At 38.7% G+C, this 20,742-nt stretch overlaps 1 protein-coding gene across 3 annotated transcripts in view; it reads left to right on the top strand.

The window, feature by feature from the left end:
• LOC139003909 (HSPB1-associated protein 1-like) overlaps positions 1 to 20,742 on the top strand; it is a 44,409-nt gene that overhangs the window by 4,441 nt on the left and 19,226 nt on the right. For 2 of the 3 annotated variants that reach the window (XM_070406343.1, XM_070406340.1), the window contains exons 1-3: positions 6,400 to 6,531; positions 11,505 to 11,690; positions 19,584 to 19,765. In XM_070406343.1, the coding sequence (XP_070262444.1) occupies positions 6,414 to 6,531; positions 11,505 to 11,690; positions 19,584 to 19,765 (486 nt within the window). In that variant the 5' untranslated portion in view covers positions 6,400 to 6,413. Of the gene's footprint in view, positions 1 to 6,399; positions 6,532 to 11,504; positions 11,691 to 19,583; positions 19,766 to 20,742 lie in introns of those variants that run through there. The other variant, XM_070406341.1, reaches the window with a different exon arrangement.

Raw genomic sequence — 20,742 nt, 5'->3', positions numbered from 1 at the left:
AAGAGCTTATCTGGGAGAGTGACATGATCAGATTTAGTTTTAGGGAACATCACTCTGGCTGAAGGATGGGACATAGATTCGAGGGAGAAAGACTGAAGGACAAAGTTCTTAATCCCCATTAATTTTAGTTACCTCTGTAAAATGCATAATTATTGTGAAAGTTAAAGACACTTATAGATCATCCAGCACAGTATCTGGCAGGAATTATGTATTTAATAAAGGTAACCATTTGTATTATTAATAGAAAGTACTGGCATTGCTGACTGACTGATGTTGAAACTGAGAGAAAATAAATTAGAGATACCTGAAAATTCCCAGTCTGAGAAATGACATATAAATTAGGAACCTGAAGAAAAAAGGAGGTGGTTGGGAGAGCACTGTTGAGTTTTCGTGTGAATGCACAGAGTTTAGGTTTGGAAGGATACTGCCAAAGAAGATGTCAAGCAAGCAGAAGGGGAGATGAGCTTTTTATTTTTTATGGTATTCACATACCATAAATTCATCCTTTCAAAGTGTACAGTTCACTGGTTTTTACTATTTTCACAAAGTTGTGCAGCCATCACTACTATAATTTCAGAACATTTTCATCACACCCAAAAGAAACCTGGTACCCATTAGCAGTTACGCCCCATCCACCCCTTTTTCCAACTCCTGGCAATCACTAATCTACTCTCTGTCTCTACGAATTTGCCTATTCTGGACATCCTATATAATAAAAGGGTAATGTGCAAATTGTCCCTTCCAACTGAGTTTTGACTAGGGGGCGGGGCCGGCCCGCCAACCGCCCAGGGCCCCTCTCCCCAGCCAACCCCGCCCCGGATTGGACCCCCACCCCAATTGGGGTCGGGGCTGGCCAGATCCCACTTGTGCACGAATTTGTGCACCAAGCCTCTAGTTTCATGTAAATGGAATCATATAATATGAGGCCTTTTGTGTATGTTTGTTTTAGCATAGCATAATGTTTCTAAGGTTCCTCTACATTGTAGCATGTGTCAGTACTTCATTCCTTTTTATGGTTGAGTAATATTCCACACATAGTATGGATATACCATATTTTATTTATCCATTCATCAGTTAATGGTCATTTGGGTTTTCACTTTTGGGCTATTATGACTAATGCTGCTATGAACATTCATATGCAACTTTTTGTATGAGCATATGTTTTCAGTTCTCTTGGTCATAATATCTAAGAGAGGAATTTCTGGGTCATATGATAATTCCATATTTAGCTTTTTGAGGAAACTGGTGATTCTTCATCTGAAGTCCTAAGGAGTGGGTAAAATGTGATCAATTTAGGTTCATTCCTGGTAAAAATGTACCATCCTGATGAGTGATGTTGATAATGGGGGGTGGAGTATGCATGTGTGAGTGGAGGGGTAGGTGTGAAATCTTGATACCTTCCTTTGAATTTTGTTGTAAGCCTAAAACTAATCTAAGTAATAGTCCTAAACAAACAAATATGAAACTACTTTGTTAAGAATCAACTTAAAATTTGAGTGTGAGATGTTACTTCCAGGATCACACATTGGTTAAAGCATTTAGTGAAATTAAAAATTGTAACTCTTTGAATCTGATTTTGTCTTTCAGACTGAGGTTATTATGTTTATTTCTATTAGGCTCTCATAGTTTTAGTTATAGCTAGGTTTATACCTTTATGAAAAGAAGGATGTATTCTATTGTTCTTTCAGTCTTGCCCAAGGAAATATCTCATTTTAGCATTGTATGGATTTGAGTTTCATATATAGCTGACTCTCCTATACTAGATTTACTCTTTAGTTAGAGATGCCATACTCTCTGTGTCATTCTTATTCTCACTTTTTAAAATAAAGTCAGGGGGAGGCACAAGAGTTCAAGGAAAAACACCTGTATGATAAAGAGTAAAAAATTCATATGTAGGTAAAATACTTCATACTTGATAATGATGAATATTGGAAAAAGAATACTATTGATTTTTTTAATAGTAGTAAAAAAACAAATAATGTAAAGTTTATCATCTTTGTCATTTCTAAGAGTACAGTTCAGTAGTGTTAAGTATATTCACATTATTGTGAAACAGATCTCCAGAACCTTTCATCATGCAAATCTGAAACTCCCTGTCTCCCCGGCCCCCACACTCCCGCTGCCATCAGCTCTGGTAACTGTCATTCTACTTTCTGTTTCTATGAATTTGCCTTATTAGTTCCTTTGTATAAGTTGAATAACACAATATTTATCTTTTTGTGACTGATTTCTTTCACTTGGCATAATGTCCTCAAGGTTCATCTATGTTGTAGCATGTGACAGGATTTCTTTCCTTTTTAAGGCTGAATAATATTCCACTGCATGTGTAAATATTTTGCTTGTCCATTCATCTCTCAATGGACATTTGGGTTACTTCTGTTGTTGGCTATTATGAATAGTGCTGCTGTGAATATGGATGTGCAGCTACCTTTTCATGACTCTCCTGTTGAATATTTTTTATGAAAATTGAGATAAAATAACCAGAGTATGTTGTTGTTTTTTTTTGGATTATGAAAAATTTACATAGTGAAAGCTGAAGAGATGGAAACATTTTGGTAGAAATTTTAAAGATATTTTGGAACATTTTAAAGAGCTTTATTTGAGACACCATTTTTTCTAGTACCAACTTCGATTAAAATACAGATTTACTATTCCTTGCTTTAGGTTTAAAACCAGTATTACTTTTGAACTTATAAGTAGTATTTATGAGCCAGTTTCTGGTTCATGAATGGATTAAAGTAAGGAAGAGGGATTAACTGGGCAAGAGTGATAAGTGTAAGAAGATGGGAAGAGGATGGTAGCTGTCCAGCATGTAACTGTCTGCCATCCCCAGGTGAACTTGCTCGAGGGTTCACTACCACACCAAGTATTGTTATTGGCAAGATGAAGTCATAACAACCTCAACATTTCTGCTTGTGGTATCTTCAGGGGCACCATCTTCTAGGCCTTGAAATTTAAAGGGTTTTTAAACTATACATCAGTTTACTTAAGCATTATGTTAACTTTCAGGAGAATTATCTTCGTTTGTATTGACATTTTAAAATAGTGACTATAAAATGAAAAATTATCTTTGGTGTAAATTTTACCATTTGGTATTTAGTCATTTTGTTAAGTAGTACTTGCATAATTCCATTAGTGTTCAGTATTTTTCTGACATGGCCCAATGTTCATGATTTGTTACCCTAATATCTACCATTCCAGAGGTTTTAAAATTTCCTGTATGTATATACAGTAGTTGTCAGCCTGATGAAACCGTCATAGGGATGTGTGTGTGTATACATGTGTGTATATATATGTGTATATATACATATATACATATACATTATATATATATACATATATGCATATATACACACACACACACACATATATATACATATGTGTGTATGTCCATATATATATATATATATTATATATATATATATACTGTACCACTACGGTGGGTCTGTGTATAACTTTTTTAAAAATATATTTTTATTGATTTCAGAGAGGAAGGGAGAGGGAGAGATAGAAACATCAATGATGAGAATCATTGATCGGCTTCCTCCTGCAGGCCCCCTACTGGGGATCGAGCCCACAACCCAGGCATGTGCCCTTGACGGGGATCAAACCCAGGACCCTTCAGTCCGCAGGCCGACGCTCTATCCCCTGAGCCAAACCAGCTAGAGCTGTATTGTAACTTTTGACTTACTCTGATATCACCCTCTGTAAGCAGCGGGCAGAGAAAGCCTGAAGGAAGAGGCTGACCACTCCAGTATGGTGATTAGTAGAGAATATTAAGGGGTATTTACATTTGAGAAGTATCTTGTGTTGCACAGAATGAAATGGTTTCTTCATCTCTTGGCAGGCATCAAAGAATTATACAGTGTAAAGAGCAGATATCATAGGTCCTAGTATGTGAATGCTACCAGGTACAGAAAATTACTTTATGTGCTCAGAACTATGGCCTGTTCCAGGAACCAGCACCAAGTGGGAGGCAGGGGAGGGGTGCTGACCTACATCAGCATGAACATGGATTACAATCAGACTGCCTCTAAGGGGGCTCTGTGCTAAGCAATCTCTGTTCTGGCCCATGTCCAGGTCTCGGGTCCTGAAGTGGTCACATCATGGAGCAGTCTCCCCTCCACAACTTGGTATATTTTCCTCATTCTTGTCTTGAATTCTAACTGTCAGATACAAATCCACGCCAGATATTGACTGAAGCCAAATTGCTAGCAAATTCAGAGAAATTAGATTTCAAATTATCTTGTACTTTGCACTAACTAAAGAAAAAAATTGCTGAGAAAAGGGCAATTTGCTTTTTGATGGTGTATCATTATCTACAAAAAATCAGTTATTAATCAAGCTGTAATAAATTGTCTGAATAACATGCTACATTTAGAGGAAAAAGAGACTAGACTGTTGTGCAACACCTAGGTCACTAATCTGCCTTTTGGGGGGTTTCTAAGTCATCTAATTAGATATTGCTGCTTCCTAGAATTTTAGACTTAAACACACTTATTCTTTAAAGTCTGTCAAGTTTGCTTCACAATTTATATAGCTCTTTGCAAATACTGTTGGCATGGAGTAACTGGTGCATCCCTAGGCTGTTTAATTAATACAGTATAGATTTCATTCTTCTGAAAGGAAATTGTAATACTTAAATTTGTTAATTTAATGGCCCAGTTCATTGTTGATTAAACTATCAGAAACCAAAGTAGTTTTATCTCACAACCAGCTGGTTGTTTTATTTCACTGATAGGCCTGAAATACTGTAAATATGCTGATTTCTTAGTACAGGGAGCATCCTATTGCTCTGGTCTGTATATGTTTTATAGCGCTTTTCATTCATTTAGCAAATATTGGAGCATTTAATGTATTCCAATCACTGGGCCAGGTGTTCTAGTTTTTAGAGTCTCCTATTAAATGATGTCTGGGATTTTTTTAGATCAGATCATTAAATTAATCATTTAATATTAAATGTTAAAAATTTTAGCCCTGACTGGTTTGACTCAGTGGAGAGAGCGTCGGCCTGCGGACTGAAGGGTCCCCGGGTTCGATTCCAGTCAAGGGCATGTGCCTTGGTTGCAGGCACATCCCCAGTAGGGGGTTGGCAGGAGGCAGCTGATCGATGCTTCTCTCTCATCGATGTTTCTAACTCTCTTTCCCTCTCCCTTCCTCTCTGTAAAAAACCAATAAAATATATATTTTTAAAAAAATTTTAACATTATGTTAGAGGGAAAAGTACTTATTTTCTTTGAAACTGTTCTGTCAAAACACTAGTCATGTTTTGAGAACTTTCAAAGCCATATGATCTATCAGCTCTGATTTAAGATAAGCAGAATAAATAAAAACCCAATCCCAAACAGACTGGTGCTTCTATTTATCTCTGTCCTTTGAATTTCTAGAAGTAAAATGTTCAAACCTTGAATATCTTACAACCTTAGAATTGACAGAATGCTACAGTGGATTAGACCAGCCATAATTCATCCAACTTAAGCCACAGAGCACTTTATAGGAATGTTTTAAAAAAAATCAACTTAGTAAAATGTAAAGATCTTATTGGTTTTATTCAAAGATTGATGAGTCAGGCAGCATCTCATCTAGTAGATAGAAAGGAGCTCCAAGAAGCTGTACAAAATGAAAGACTTTATAGGCACGGGAGTGGGAACAAGGAAGTTACACTAGCAAAACGTGGATTGGCTGTGGCAAGGTCATTTTCCTTTAGGGATGGATGTCAGGGTCTATCAGGCAGATTGCCTCACCAGTACTAACCAGGTGATTTTATATATATATATATATATATATATATATATATTTTATTGATTTTTTACAGAGAGGAAGGGAGAGGGATAGAGTTAGAAACATCGATGAGAGAGAAACATCGATCAGCTGCCTCCTGCCAACCCCCTACTGGGGATGTGCCCGCAACCAAGGTACATGCCCTTGACCGGAATCGAACCTGGGACCCTTCAGTCCGCAGGCCGATGCTCTGTCCACTGAGCCAAACCGGTTAGGGCTAACCAGGTGATTCTTGATTGGTTCAATGTTCCATTTCTATGAGAGCTGAAACTGTAATTAAGTTTGAGGTTGGTGACTTGGGGCTTAACATAAGCAACTCCATTTTGAGCCTGTTGACTGGTTTGTAACAGAGAATATATGGTTGTCCTTGAAAACTATAGCTTCAGAAGGCAAGATGTTATACCAGTTATGAGCTAATAACAGTGTATTGACTATAAGAGTTAATTTTTTTAATATGAAAGGATTCAGGAAGTAGAATTTGGCTGGTGACTCAGTGACACAAAGATGGACATCTTTGCATTCTTTCAGCTGACATTGCAATTTCCTGGGCTGTTCTTTTATCTCTTAAGATGGCTAACCATTATGTCTGTTTCCCAAGCCAAAGATAGGAGAGGAGGATAAGGGCAAAAAGGATGACTCGCAACTTCCAGATGTATCTCTGGCCGTTCCTATCTGCAAAGGTGTCTAAGAAATGTTATTTTTCAGCTGCTCCGAATGACCAAAGTTCTGCTAGTAAGGAAGAAGAGAATGGTAAGTTAGGCAGCCAATAGCCTCTACTACAGGTATTAACACCTCCCGCAACACATACACGATGCACAAACCAAACTATTCCTCCCTCCCCAACAGCACATATGGATTTATTATCTATGAGTCGATCTAAAGCTTTTCTGCACCTATTTATCTTTTCAGCTTATATTATCTCTCCTGAGATTTTAGTGCCAGTATAAGTCCCTCAGTGTTAATTCTCTGGTAGCAGGATTATGCAGTGGAAAGAGCACTGGACTTGGAATCAGGAATGTGACCTATAATTTCAGTTCACCACCAGGGTGTTGCCCTTTGATATCTGAATTTCCATTTCTTCCTTTGGGTAGTGGTAATAAAATACCTTATCTGCCTTCTTAGAGGATCTCATGTGCATTTTTATTTTAACGTAAATAGAACTATGTGGCATATTTCTCCATCTTTACCATCTCTGCCTTCCTTACTGCCACTTCTTGTTCAGGGCCTTGTTATCACACTTCTCTCTTGGCTATTGCAATAGTTCTCTGAGTCAATTCCAGTCCTTACAGCTCTACAGATTTCTACATAGCCCTCATTTTTATTGTTACTGGACATATGTACCATGGGGGAAATATTTAATAAATTTTACTCTTAGATATTATATTTTCAGATTTATTTTGTGGTGGTAGATATTTTATATGTATGTATATACATAGATTACAAATGTATATCTTATGATGAATTATTTTGTTACAAGCAAATTCCTGAGTTACTAGGTTAGTGGGTGGTTCTTTGAGACTTCTGCTTCATTTTCCCAGTTATTTCTCAAAGGATAGTTCTAATTTTTATGCCACAAATGAGAGAGTATTATGAATGTATTAATAGCATTTCATACATAGTCTAGCAAAACTTTAAAAATATATAATAGCCCTAGCTGGTTTGGCTCAGCAGATAGAGCGTCGACCTGCAGACTGAAGGGTTCTGGGTTCGATTCCAGTCAAGGCATATGCCAGGGTTTCAGGCTCCATCCCCAGTGTAGGGTGGGCAGGAGGCAGCTGATCAATTATTCTCTCTCATCATTGATGTTTCTCTCTTGCTTTCTCTCTCCCTTCCTCTCTGAAATCAATAACAATATATATTTTTAAAAAATGTTTTTAAATATAATAAAAATGCACCTTGTCCATTTTTGTGCACATGGAACCTGGCCCTACAAGTCCTGGAAGATTTGGTGCACTGCAATCTGGTAACCTTGTATGTATAGGCCAGTATGAGTTCAGACCTTAAATGTGCATTTATCATACGTGTCAAAAGTGGTAAACATCTCAAGGAAAGATAGACTTTTTTTATTCCTCATAACATCCTGTTTTCTTTAACAGGGTACTTCAAGGTCATTTAAGGATAGAGTTGGGGCCTGGCTGGTGTGGCTCAGTGTTTGAGCATCGACCTATGAACCAGGAGGTTATAGTTTGATTCCTGGACAGGGCACATTGCCGGGGTTGCAATCTCAATCCACAGTATCGGGCGTGCAGGAGTCAGCCAATCAATGATTCTCTCTCATCATTGATGTTTCTTTTCTTTTTTTTCTTGTAACAGCTTTATTGAGATACAATTCACATACCACACAATTCACCTATTTAAAATGTATACTTCAAGGTTTTTAGTATATTTAGAGTTGTGCAGCCACTAATCTTTCTATTTCTATGAATTTGCCTATGCTAGACATTTCATATCAATGAAATCAGACAATATGTGGTGTATTATGACTGACTTCTTTCACTTAGCATAATGTTTTCTTCAAGGTTCACCTATGTTGTACTATGTATTAGTACTTTGTTTTATTTTTCTTTATTGACTAAGGTATTACATATGTGTCCTGATCCCCCCATTGCCCCCCCACCCCCACTCATGCCCTCACACCCCTGGTGTCTATGTCCATTGGCTAAGCTTATGTGCATGCAAACAAGTCCTTTGGTTGATCTCTCCCTCTTACCGCCACCCTCCCCTCCCTTCCCTCTGAGATTTGATGGTCTGGTTGATGCTTCTCTGTTTCTGGATCTGTTTTGGTTCATCAGTTTATGTTGTTCATTATATTCCACAAGTGAGTGAGATCATGTGATATTTATCTTTCTCTGACTCTGACTGGCTTATTTCACTTAGCATAATGCTCTCCAGTTCCATCCATGCTGTTGCAAATGATAAGAATTCCTTTTTTACAGTAGCATAGTATTCCATTATGTAGATGTAGCACAAGTGCTGGCAAGGATGCGGAGAAAAAGGAACTCTCTTGCACTGCTGGTGGGAATGCAAACTGATGCAGCCACTGTGGAGAACAGTATGGAGTTTTCTCAAAAAACTAAAAATGGAACTCCCATTTGACCCAGTGATCCTACTTCTAGGAATATATCCCAGAAACTAGAAACACCAATCAGAAAGGATATATGCATCCCTATGTTCATAGCAGCACAATTTACCATAGCTAAGATTTGGAATCATCATTGATATTTTTCTCTCTCTCCCTCTCCCTTCCTCTCTGAAATAAATAAAAATATATTTTAAAAACATAATAAAGATAGAGTGGGGGCTTTTTTTGCATTGAGACCTAAGAGAGTCTCTCCTTCCTCCGTGTAGTCCCCAGCTCTTCTACCTGCCCTTACCCTCTCTACGCATCCATACCGATTTCCTCCTCACTTGGAAGCCCTGACTATGTAGAAGGTGACACACTGTTATTAAATGTCAACTACTGAAGGCTTAGAGCTTGCTCACTTTCACCAAGGATTTAGGAAAGGATTCTGAGTTTTAGCCCTTGATTAAGAAAGGAAATCAAATTGACTTAATTTTTCATTTTCTTTAAAAGTAAGTCTTATATTCAGACAAGTTACTCAAGTTCCTCGATGAGTCCTGCCCCATTCCTCTTCTTTTAGCAGAAAGTTTATAAAAAGTTGGATGATGGGAGAACTTGGATTAGTTATGAGCTTTTCTAAATTTTTTTGAATTAAGTGTAATTACAGATTACGTAACTGAAATACACGATTTAGCTGATTCAGAGAATCATAAATATATGTTTTGGGGGTCAAAGTATGAAGCATTTTTTTTACCTTTCCCAGAACACTTTCATCTTAACACATTGTGGATGGATCATGAGAATTCTTGCTTCATATTACACAGTGTTTTACAAAGTATCATACTTTAAAAAGATATTAGCTTGTAAGCATATGTAATAAATAACTTCAAAATGCAATGGGTATTTAACTTTAAAGCGTGCCTTTAACATTTATGTAAAACGTTTTTGTACTCGTTCAATAGAAATTTATCTGCCTACTGGGTAAAGCTAGCAATAAAACTACTGGTCCGCAGTGTGTTTAAGATGTCTTTAAAGAGAAACTTATTCTTTTATTTAGCAAATACTAATATTTACTATCTATCCAGAATTAGCATTATATAATTTTGTGGAATTTATTGCAGTACTCAGTTCTTAGCCCCTATAGTCTTTATAAATGCAGTTGAAACCAATGATTATTTTTTTATTTTTATAAATGTTTTTACTTATTTAGTTAGTTAGTTAATCCTCACCCAAGGACAGTTTCCCATTGATTTTTAGAGAGAGTGGAAGGGACGGGGAGAGACAGAGAGAGTGAAACATCTATGTGAGAGACACATCAATTGGTTCCCTCTCACACACAACCCAACCGGGCCTGCAACCGAGGTACATGCCCTTGACCAGAGTCAAACCTGCGATCTTTCAGTCCATGGGCTGACGCTCTATCCACTGAGCCAAACTGGTCAAGGATTAACCCTGATACTCTTCCTAGCACATTTTTTTATCCTTTTTAAATCTTTCAATAAAAGTAATTCCCCTTTTCCCACTGATTGATGTATTTTTATTAATTCAGTTGGTTTTGGGGACATAAATATGTGATAGAGCAAGTAGAATTGTTGCTGACCCCAGCAATTCTGGTTGTTCTAGAGTAGCTTATATCAGCTTTTCTTACATTATCCTCTGTTTAGAAAATAATATTTTCAAAAAAATTGCATCTTTTTAAATTTAAATAGTTAGAAAACCTTTTAAGTCTACCAGACCTGAGGCCCTGAACCTAGGCAAAGTACCGAAAATTAGGTACAGCAGTTATAGTGGCAGATTCGGAAATTACTGAAAAATCGGTACAGCGGTCTGGTAGGGTTAAAAAAATCTTGACGTTAAAAATTGTAAGTATTTTCTAACATTTAAAATTTAATATAAGAAATATCATTGATGAATTATGGTTGTTTGATATTTATATTTATACTAGAGGCCCGGTGCACGAAATTCATGCACAGGGGCTGGGGGGTTCATCAGCCCGGCCTGCACCCTCTCCAATCCGGGACCCCTCAGGGGATGTTCAACTGCCGGACATCCCTCCCGCAATCCGGGACCACGACTCCTAACCACTCACCTGCCTGCCTGCCTGATCACCCCTAACCTCTCTGCCTGATTGCCCCTAACTGCTCTCCCCTGCCTGCCTGATCGCCCCTAACTGCTCTCCCCTGCTGGCTTGATCACCCCTAACTGTTCTCCCCTGCCAGCCTGATTGTCTCTAACTGCTCTCCCCTGCTGGCCTGATCGCCCGTAACCTCTCTGCCTGCCTGCCTGATCACCCCTAACCTTTCTGCCTACCTGCCTGATCACCCCTAACCTCTCTGCCTGCTTGCCTGATTGCCCCTAACTGCTCTCCCCTGCTGGCCTGATCGCCCGTAACCTCTCTGCCTGCCTGCCTGATCACCCCTAACCTTTCTGCCTACCTGCCTGATCACCCCTAACCTCTCTGCCTGCTTGCCTGATTGCCCCTAACTGCTCTCCCCTGCCAGCCTGATCGGCCCTAACCACCTCTGCCTCAGCCCCCGCCACTGTGGCTTTGTCTGGAAGGATGTCCAGAAGATGTCCAGTCTAATTAGCATATTACCCTTTTATTAGTATAGATTTATAACTATAGTTACTTATCTGTTGCTCTATTTATTTCTCTTCCTAGGTGAATATGTCAAACCTTTCACACCAGAGAAAGCAAAAGAAATTATCATGTCTTTACAGCAACCTGCCGTCTTCTGTAATATGGTTTTTGATTGGCCAGCACAACACTGGACTGCTGAGCACCTTTCCAAGGTCCTTAATGGCAAGCAGATACGATTTAGGATGGGAATGAAAAGTACAGATACAGGTAGGTATGATTACCGCAAGTAATCATAATAATAATGTCTCTTCAATAGTATTTCCACATTCCCAGCAGTGTGTTCTTTATCTCTAGAAAATTCTTTATTTCTGATTCTCTTTTTGACCGTTTTCAGATAGAGAATATTTTATTGGAAGTTTTAGGACAGTTTGTGTTAAGATTTTTTTTTTAAAGAATAAACAACCTATAGTTTATAACCTCATCTATATATATATAAAAGCCTAAGTGACCATCTGACTGTTTGCCTGTCCGACCTATAGCTATGACATGCAATGACCACCAGAGGGTAGATGCTCAACGCAGGAGCTGCTGAGCTATAGTGACTTGGCAGCTGTGGTTCTCAGATGACACACCCAGAACCAGAGAGGAGGGAGCCTGATTCTGGGGTGCGTCACCCGAGAACTGCCCTCACGCAATCTGGGACCCCTTGGGGGTTGCTGAGAGCTAGGTTTGGCCCAGTCCTCGCAGGCCATACTGAGGGACCCCACTGTTGCAGGAATCCATGCACCGAGCCTCTAGTATAAAATGTTTTTGTTCAAGCATGTGGCAAGCACTTAATAAATATTTGTTAATCTGCTATTATTTCTGTTCCCACATGACTGAAAATGACCAATAGTATTCTAATAGTTGCTCCCACTTTTGACTTGTGTAGAATGTGTCCTTTTATGTTTGGCTTCAGGCACTATTTATAGTGCTCAGTCTTGGTTGAAATTTTATCTCTCTGCCTTATCAGCTGCCTGACCTCCATTGTAGGTAATATGTATAGCTATTTTCTTTTTCTCTTAAGCAATTAGATTTTGCCAGCTCCCTCTTCTTCCCTGAAGACTTGTAATGTTTTGATTGGTTTGCCTTATAGTCAGCACAATTATTGTTACCTCTCAGAATACTTAATATAAGAGAAGGATATAGTTTCTAATCTAAAGGAGTCCACAACATTGTCTGGCTTCAGAATGTGTGTTTAACTTATATTTAAATATGGGCAGGTTTGGTAGTCTAGAAATTCAGCGTTTTAAGTATTGCTGTGAGGTGGCCTATGAATATCTACTAACTGAGACAGTTTAAGAAGGTATCCGTCTTCTCAAAGCTTCTTTCTTTCATGTTAACCTTCTAGTAGATCTCATAGAATTATTTGGTTTTTAGTGTCTAGACCAGGGGTGGGCAAACTTTTTGACTCGAGAGCCACAATGGGTTCTTAAACTGGACCTGAGGGCCAGAACAAAAGCATGGATGGAGTGTTTGTGTGAACTAATATAAATTCAAAGTAAACATCATTACATAAAAGGGTACGGTCTTTTTTTTTTTTTAGTTTTATTCATTTCAAACAGGCCGGATCCGGCCCGCGGGCCGTAGTTTGCCCACGGCTGGTCTAGACTCTCCTTGTATTCCCATGACAGACCGAAATGTTTTTACTGTATTTTTAAAATTAAATGCTAGACCAGCGGCAGCCACATAAAAATCAGCTTGTGCTTTTTCCTTCTTGATTGTAGTCAAATAAATCTTCCACTCATTGAAGACAATAATTTGGAGAGAAATAGGATGTAATTTTTCCCCCATCCTGGTTAGACTCCAAACACAATACTACTACTAATAGCTAACAGTTATTGAGAGCTATTGTGTCAGTCACTGGTCTAAGTGCTCTATGGATATTAACTCTTAATCTTCTTCAAACTTATAGATGAATCACAGTAATTTGACATTTTCAAGTTGATACTTAAGCATAAGAGAAAGTAGAAAGACTTTGTGGTTGTAACAACTCCTCTTTTTACTAAAGATATTTTGTTCTTTTTAAAAATTAAGATAAAATTCACATAATGAAAAGTTGACCACTCTAAGTATACAGTGGTTTTAGCATATTCACCATGTTGGGCAACATCATCACTATCTAATTCTAGAACATTTTCATCGCTCCATAAAGAAGCCCAGTACCCCTTCAGCAGTCACCCTCTCTTCTACCTCACTGCCAGTCCCTGGCAACCACTAATCTACTTTCTGTTTTTATTGATTTGACTATTCTGGGCATATCATATAAATGTAATCGTACAATATTGTGGCTTTCTGTGCTAGTTTCTTTCACTCACATAGCATGTTTTCAAGATTCATCCATGTCGTAGCATGTATCTGTACTTCATTTATTTTTATTAATGAACTAGAGGCCCAATGCACGAAATTCCTGCACGGGTAGGGTCCCTAGGCCTGGCCAGCGATCAGGGCCCATCAGGGCCTTCCAGCTGCCAGCCGGGGCCTTCCTTCATTCCACGTTGCCCCCTGGTGGTCAGTGCACGTCATAGCGAGTGATCAGTCTCCCAGTTGAACTTCTACAGGGACAATTTGCATATTAGGCTTTTATATTTACAGATGATATTCCATTATGTGTATATATCACATTTTGTTTATCCATTAATCAATTTCTGGCCATTTGGGTTGTTTCCACTGTTTGGCTATCATAAATTAGGCTGCTATGAACATTTATGTACAAGTTTTTGTGTGGACATATGTTTTCATTTCTCTTGGGTTTATACCTAGAAGTAGAATTGCCAAGTCATACAGTAACTCTGTATTAAACCATTTGAGAAACTGCCAAACTGTTTTCCAAAGCAGCTGAACCATCTTAAATTCCCACCCCAATGTATGAGTGTCCGATTTCTCTGTCCTTGCCAACACTTACTCCATTTTTTATTCTGGCCATTCTAGTGGGTGTGAATTGTTATCTCATTATGCTCTTGATACACATTTCCCTTGGCTAATGATGTCAAGCATCTTTTCTTTTTTTTTTTTTTAAATATATTTTATTGATTTTTTACAGAGAGGAAGGGAGAGAGATAGAGAGTTAGAAACATCGATGAGAGAGAAACATCAATCAGCTGCCTCCTGCACACCTCCTACTGGGGATGTGCCCGCAACCCAGGTACATGCCCTTGACTGGAATCGAACCTGGGACCTTTCAGTCTGCAGGCCGACGCTCTATCCACTGAGCCAAACCAGTTCCGGCTCAAGCATCTTTTCATATGCTTATTGACCACTTGGATATCTGTTTTGGAGAAATGTCTATTCAGATGCTTTGCCCATTTTCTAATTGAGATATTTTTTGCTTTTGGGTGGTTTGGTTTGTTTTTGTTTTTGTTTTTTTGTCTTTTGTTGTTGAGTTGTCAAAGAGTTCTTTATATATTCTCAATACTAAATCTTGAAGTTATTCTTTGAGTATAAATGCAATTCTGCCACAAGCAATAAGAGAGCTGACTCAAGAGTCAGCTTGCATGGATTCAAATTTTGGCTTACTGTGTGACTTTGGGTAAGTAACTTAACTTCTCTGTAATAGATTAAATGTGTTCATGCACATAAAACATTTAGAATAGTGCCTAGCACATAGTAAATGCTCAATAAATGTTATTTTAAAAATAACATTGTAGAGAATATTGCTTATTGTAGAGAATATTGAAAAAAATGGGAAGATCCAGAGAAATTAAAAAGTACTTGGTCCTATCACCAAAGTGTACATATGTCCATATAGGCCTTTTTGTTTTTTAAAAATAATGTATTAATGTTCATAGCCTGCTTTGTGTTTTTTTTTACTTATTCTGAGCAGTTTCTCTTAACATTAAATGTGACTTTTAAATGGCTACCTAATATTCCATTGTATGATAGTATCATAATGTATTTTTTAAATTCTCTTATTTTGATATATAGATTGCTTTGAAGTTTTAAATTTTTAAATAGGACTGTAGTAAACAACTTTGAAAATAAATCTTGTTCAAGTTTGTGATTATTTCTCTAGAATAGATTTCTAAAAGTATCATGACTAGGTCAAGGGATATGACCATTATCATCAGTGGCAGCAATATTCATGAAGCTTCTTAAGACAAGAACCCTCTGAGTCATTCGGGAATGCCTCTCTTAAGTGGTGTCCTAAATATCTAGTAGCAACCTGCTTCTCTCTTTCTCCATGGCCATCTTCTAGATGGGGTTACCCTGCTTTCTCTCATCCCACTAGCCTCATCTATAGTCCCACTGCACCTCCTGCTCTCCCTACCTAGGCTATTCTTATACTGAAACCAGAGACAGTTTTTGTTTTTTAAACTCATCTTATTTCTCTGCTTAAACCCTTAAATGGCTTCTCATTACCTTTAAGCTAAAGGTCAAAATTTTGTTTTGGTGTAGAAAGCTGTTTTTGTCTCATCAGCTTAATCCCTCTTCCTGAGCTCAAGCCAAACAAGTATTTCTGCATTTTTTTGTATTTCCAGAGGTTTGTTTCTTACCTCAGGGCCTTTGCGTCTGTAGTCTAGCCATGCTTCTCTCTGTTCCTCTTTCCCCTTACTCCACCTTTACCTAGTTAATTTCTCTTCTTCCTTCAGATCTTCCTTCAGATATTAGCTCAAATAGCATTTTCTCCTGGAAGTCTTTCCTGACCACATCTCCCTCTCCTACCCCCAAATGTGTGACTCTTAAATTATCTCAGAACACCTACTATTTCTTAGTAACATTTAACATAGTTATAATAACTGATTAGTTATGTCAGTAATGAACTGTTCAGAGTCTCTTTTCCCATGAAGAAGTTCACTTTCTCATCGTGGACTGAGCTCCTAATGGACATTCAGATATGTGTGGGGTGAAAGAATGAAAGACCCCTTGCCAAAACCGGTTTGGCTCAGTGGATAGAGCATCAGCCTGTGGACTGAAAGGTCCCGGGTTCGATTCCGGTCAAGGGCATGTACCTGGGTTGTGGGCACATTCCCCATGGGAGATGTGCAGGAGGCAGCTGGTCGATGTTTCTCTCCCATCGATGTTTCTAACTATCTATCTCTCTCCCTTCCTCTCTGTAAAAAATCAACAAAATATATTTAAAAAAAAAAAAAAAAAGAATGAAAGACCTCTGATACTATGGCCCAGCTCTTTGCAGACAGCACTTTTCAAAAAATAATCTTGCTTGGGATGGTGAACACACAATACAACATACAGATGATGTATTATAGACTGTATCCTGAAACCTACATAATTGTTTTTAATATAGATAGATAGATAGATAGATAGATAGATAGATAGATTGATTTCAGAGAGGAAGGGAGAGGGAGAAAGAGAGATAGAAACATCAGTGACGAGAAGGAATCATTGATCAGCTGCCTCCTGCACACCTCCTACTGGGGATTGAGCCCACAACCGGGGCATAGGCCCGGGGCCAGAATCAAACCCTGACCTGGTTCATAGGTCGACGCTCAACCACTGAGCCACGCCAGGCAGGCTGAAACCTATATAATTTTATTAACCAGTGTCACTCCAATAAATTTAGTTAAAAAGAAATGAAAACAATCTTGCTGATAGGTGAAAAGTAACATCTCATGAGTTTAATTAACATTTTTTTGGTTGCTGGTGGTGTTGAACATGTGTTCATGTTTAGTGGCAGTTTGTATTTTCTTTCTGGTAATTGTTCTCTGACTATTCATTATTAGGCTTTCAGGTTTTTGAGGTGTGCGGGTTTTTTTTTAAATAAGTGCCTTACATATTAAGAATACTGTATTTGTTACTGATCTTACCAGACTAAAAGGGTCCATTTGCCAGCACCCATCAAAGCCCAATAAGATGTGACCAAGAGTTTACAGCAAAGAAAGTAAAGATTTATTTAAGGAAATGGCACAAGCCCAGAGTCACAGGTAAGCTAGTGCTCTAAAACCTGGCTCCAGGAGGGGGACAGGGACAGATTACGAATAGGGAAAATTAGTAATGATGGTGATTTTGGGCGTTGGGGTTGTAGGCTCTCCTGATTGGTTGGGGCCAAGGTAAGGAGTAGTTGATCATTGTGTTAGGTCCTGAGGTCAGCCATGGTGTTGTTCTGCCTAGCTCTGTGAGGTAGTGGTCAGTGGAGTTCTTCTGCTTTATGGGCCTGGGACTGAAACACAACTGAGGCCAAGATGTGTGGTTGGTTTTACCACAGCTCTGTTTCTGTGGTCAACAGACTTGAGGCTTCGTTCTTAAGACAGTTGATGCTGACTGGAGTCTGATGTCCTAAGCATTAAAAAAGAGAGGATTGGCAGAAAGGAGAATGGATCATGTTAAAGAAATGCAGATTCTACAAGGATACATAATGTGTTTCCCATGTTATTATTTGCCGTCTGATTTTGCTTCACTATTTTTACCTTTTTATATAGTCAAATCATATATTTCATTAATATTTTTAATCCTATTTATTTAGAAATTCCTACTGTAACCTGAAAATAAATATTTTAAAAAAATATTTTTATATTTCAGAGAGAGAGATAGAAACATCAGTGATGAGAGGGAATCATTGATCTGCTTCCTGCATGCCCCGCACTGGGGATCGAGCCCCCAACCTGGGCATGTGCCCTGGAATCAAACCGTGACCTCCTGGTTCATAGGCCATTGCTAAACACTGAGCCATGCCAGCCAGGTCTGAAAATAAATATTCTAATATTTTTTAATAACTTAATGATTTCTTTTTTATATCTTAATAAAAGCTTTCTTTCAGAAGAGCTTTTGGCTTTGTTGTTTAACAACTGAATCAGCTAATAGTAAGGGTAGTTTTTAGTTCTAAGGTTAAAACTGTGTCTTTTTTTTTTTTTTTTTAATATATTTTATTGATTTTTTACAGAGAGGAAGGGAGAGAGATAGAGAGTTAGAAACATCGATGAGAGAGACATCGATCAGCTGCCTCCTGCACATCTCCTACCGGGGATGTGCCCGCAACCCAGGTACATGCCCTTGACCGGAATCGAACCTGGGACCTTTCAGTCCGCAGGCCGACGCTCTATCCACTGAGCCAAACCGGTTTTGGCTAAAACTGTGTCTTTTTATTAAAAAAATCTTAGGATATTTTACTATTTTATTTTAAAATGAATGCTTAATTCAATGGTGTCTTTAAAAATTTTCTTATTAAATTTATTGGGGTGACATTGGTTAATAAAATTATACAAGTTACAATTCTATAATATATCTGCATATTACATTATGTACTTACGACCCAAAGTTCAGTCTCTTTCATCACCATATGTTTGATCCTCTTTACCCTTTGATACCTCCCCTCCACTTCCCTTTTCCTCTGGTAACCACTATACTGTTGTCTGTGTCTTTGAGTTTTTATTTGTTTGTTTTATTTGTTCATTTGTTGCTTCTAGTTTTATATCCCATACTAGAAGCCCAATGCACGAAATTGCTGCAAGGGTAGGCCTTTGCAACCCCAGCTGCCTCGCAGCCCCACCCCCGACCCGCACCTGCCTTGGCCTGGTGCTTCCCGCATCCGCCACCACACCCCCCTGGCTCCCTGGTTCTGCAGAGCGCCCCCCCACCCCCCCATCAATTGTCCTGCAGCAGGTGGCCTGGGCCTCCCTTTGCAAGGCAATCGTGGAGCCACCCAATTGATTGCCCCGCTGACTTGTGGCCTGGGCCTCCCTCTGTGGGGCAATTGTGGGGCAATGGCAGGCCCCCTGACCAATCACATCACACCTGCCTTGGCAGGCCTGGTGCCAGTGCGTGTCATAGCATGGTCATCGGGAATGTTGTCTGGATGGTTGTTCTGCTGTTCGGTCATTCGGTTGATTTGTGTATTACGCTTTTATTATTATAGATAAGAGTTAAATTCATATGGTTCCTGACTTTCCTGTCTAATTTTGCTTAACATGATATTCTCAAAACTCATCCATGTTGTCACAAATGACAGTATTTTATCTTTTCTTATGGCTGAGTAATATACTATTGTATATATGTACCACAATAGCATTGTGAAAGTTGTAAATGATTTTAATTATATAGCAAGTGCAAAGTTAATTTTTAATTAATTGAAAGGATAGTTAACATTTTTGGTTGAAATTATTTTTTTAAAAACAATTTTGGAAACTGTTTCAAATACATTTAAGGTTGTGTTCTCTTACTTTGCAGTTCCTCAGTTTGAAACTTCATGTAGTTACGTAGAAGCTACACTTGAAGAGTTTCTGACCTGGAACTATGACCACTCTAGTATTTCTGGACCATTTATAGATTATGATTATTCCAAATTCTGGGCTTATGCTGACTATAAATATGTTGTCAGTCTATTTGAAGACAAGACAGATATTTTCCAGGTAAGTCAACACATTCCTTTTAATCACTGTAATAATTTATTCTTGAGAAATTCCCTGGTACCATTTTTCCTCACTGTCATTTTTCTCTCAAAAGAGGTTCACTGTGGGTGTTGAGTATTTTTTCCACTGTAGCCAAAAAGATTTGTTCAAGAGAAGCGAAATGTTGGGCACACACACACACATGAGCAGCCTTCTCACTGGTTTTCTACTCATCAAATTTCCTATGCACTTTCTCCTGTGCCTTTAAACAGCTCCCAAGCTGGTTTGGAGTGTATTAGAAGCACAGATTATGTATAACACTTCATTTCCTCTGACCTACATAAAAGTTTTCATTCATTCTGGTGAGACAGAGGTACAGAGCTGATTACATGAAGAAGCATTCCAAGCTGCTGCTTCCATCTCTCCCTGTTCTGAGGGTTTAGGCAGATTAAGGCCTGGGTCAGGTGCTGGTTCCCACTTTATTGTTGCATTTGGTTGTAGAAGTCCTGCAGAAGTGTGGGCGTACTTGCAAAAGTCAGAATGTGGAAGTTCTTTGCCATGTGTTGACATAATTGACAGCAGAGTTTGCAGGCTACAATATCCTCTTTTCTTTTAAGTGTTTTCTGCTGCAGACTGCCAGTTTATTTTGTGGAGTGATTTTGCAAACTCCCTGCTCTGATTTCTGGGTGGGTGTCTTAGGCCTGGCCATGAATGGGCGTAGTCCTGGAAGCTGTTAGGATGACTTTGCCTTGCCCACAATCAGGTCAAGGCTCCAGAGTCCTTTATCCTGCCCATCCTTTGTGGAGAGAAGTCTTAGCCATCACTGCCAGCTATTCACCCCGCTCTCCTCCCTTCCTGCCCGTTACCGCCACTCCCTCTCTGGACTTCCCTCTCACATAGGCTGTAGGCCTTGGACTCGTGAGAAGTTTTTAATGCAACCTGCGCTTTGTTTTGTTTTTTTCACTTTGAATCAAGGTGTAGATGCTGATGTTTACATA

The sequence above is a fragment of the Myotis yumanensis genome, unplaced genomic scaffold (genome assembly GCF_028538775.1).
Source record: "Myotis yumanensis isolate MYYU_CA2020_CCGP unplaced genomic scaffold, mMyoYum1.0.hap1 SCAF_2, whole genome shotgun sequence".
Lineage (NCBI taxonomy): Eukaryota > Metazoa > Chordata > Mammalia > Chiroptera > Vespertilionidae > Myotis > Myotis yumanensis.
The sequence above is the reverse complement of the archived record's forward strand: the minus strand, read 5'-3'. Positions and strand labels throughout refer to the sequence as shown.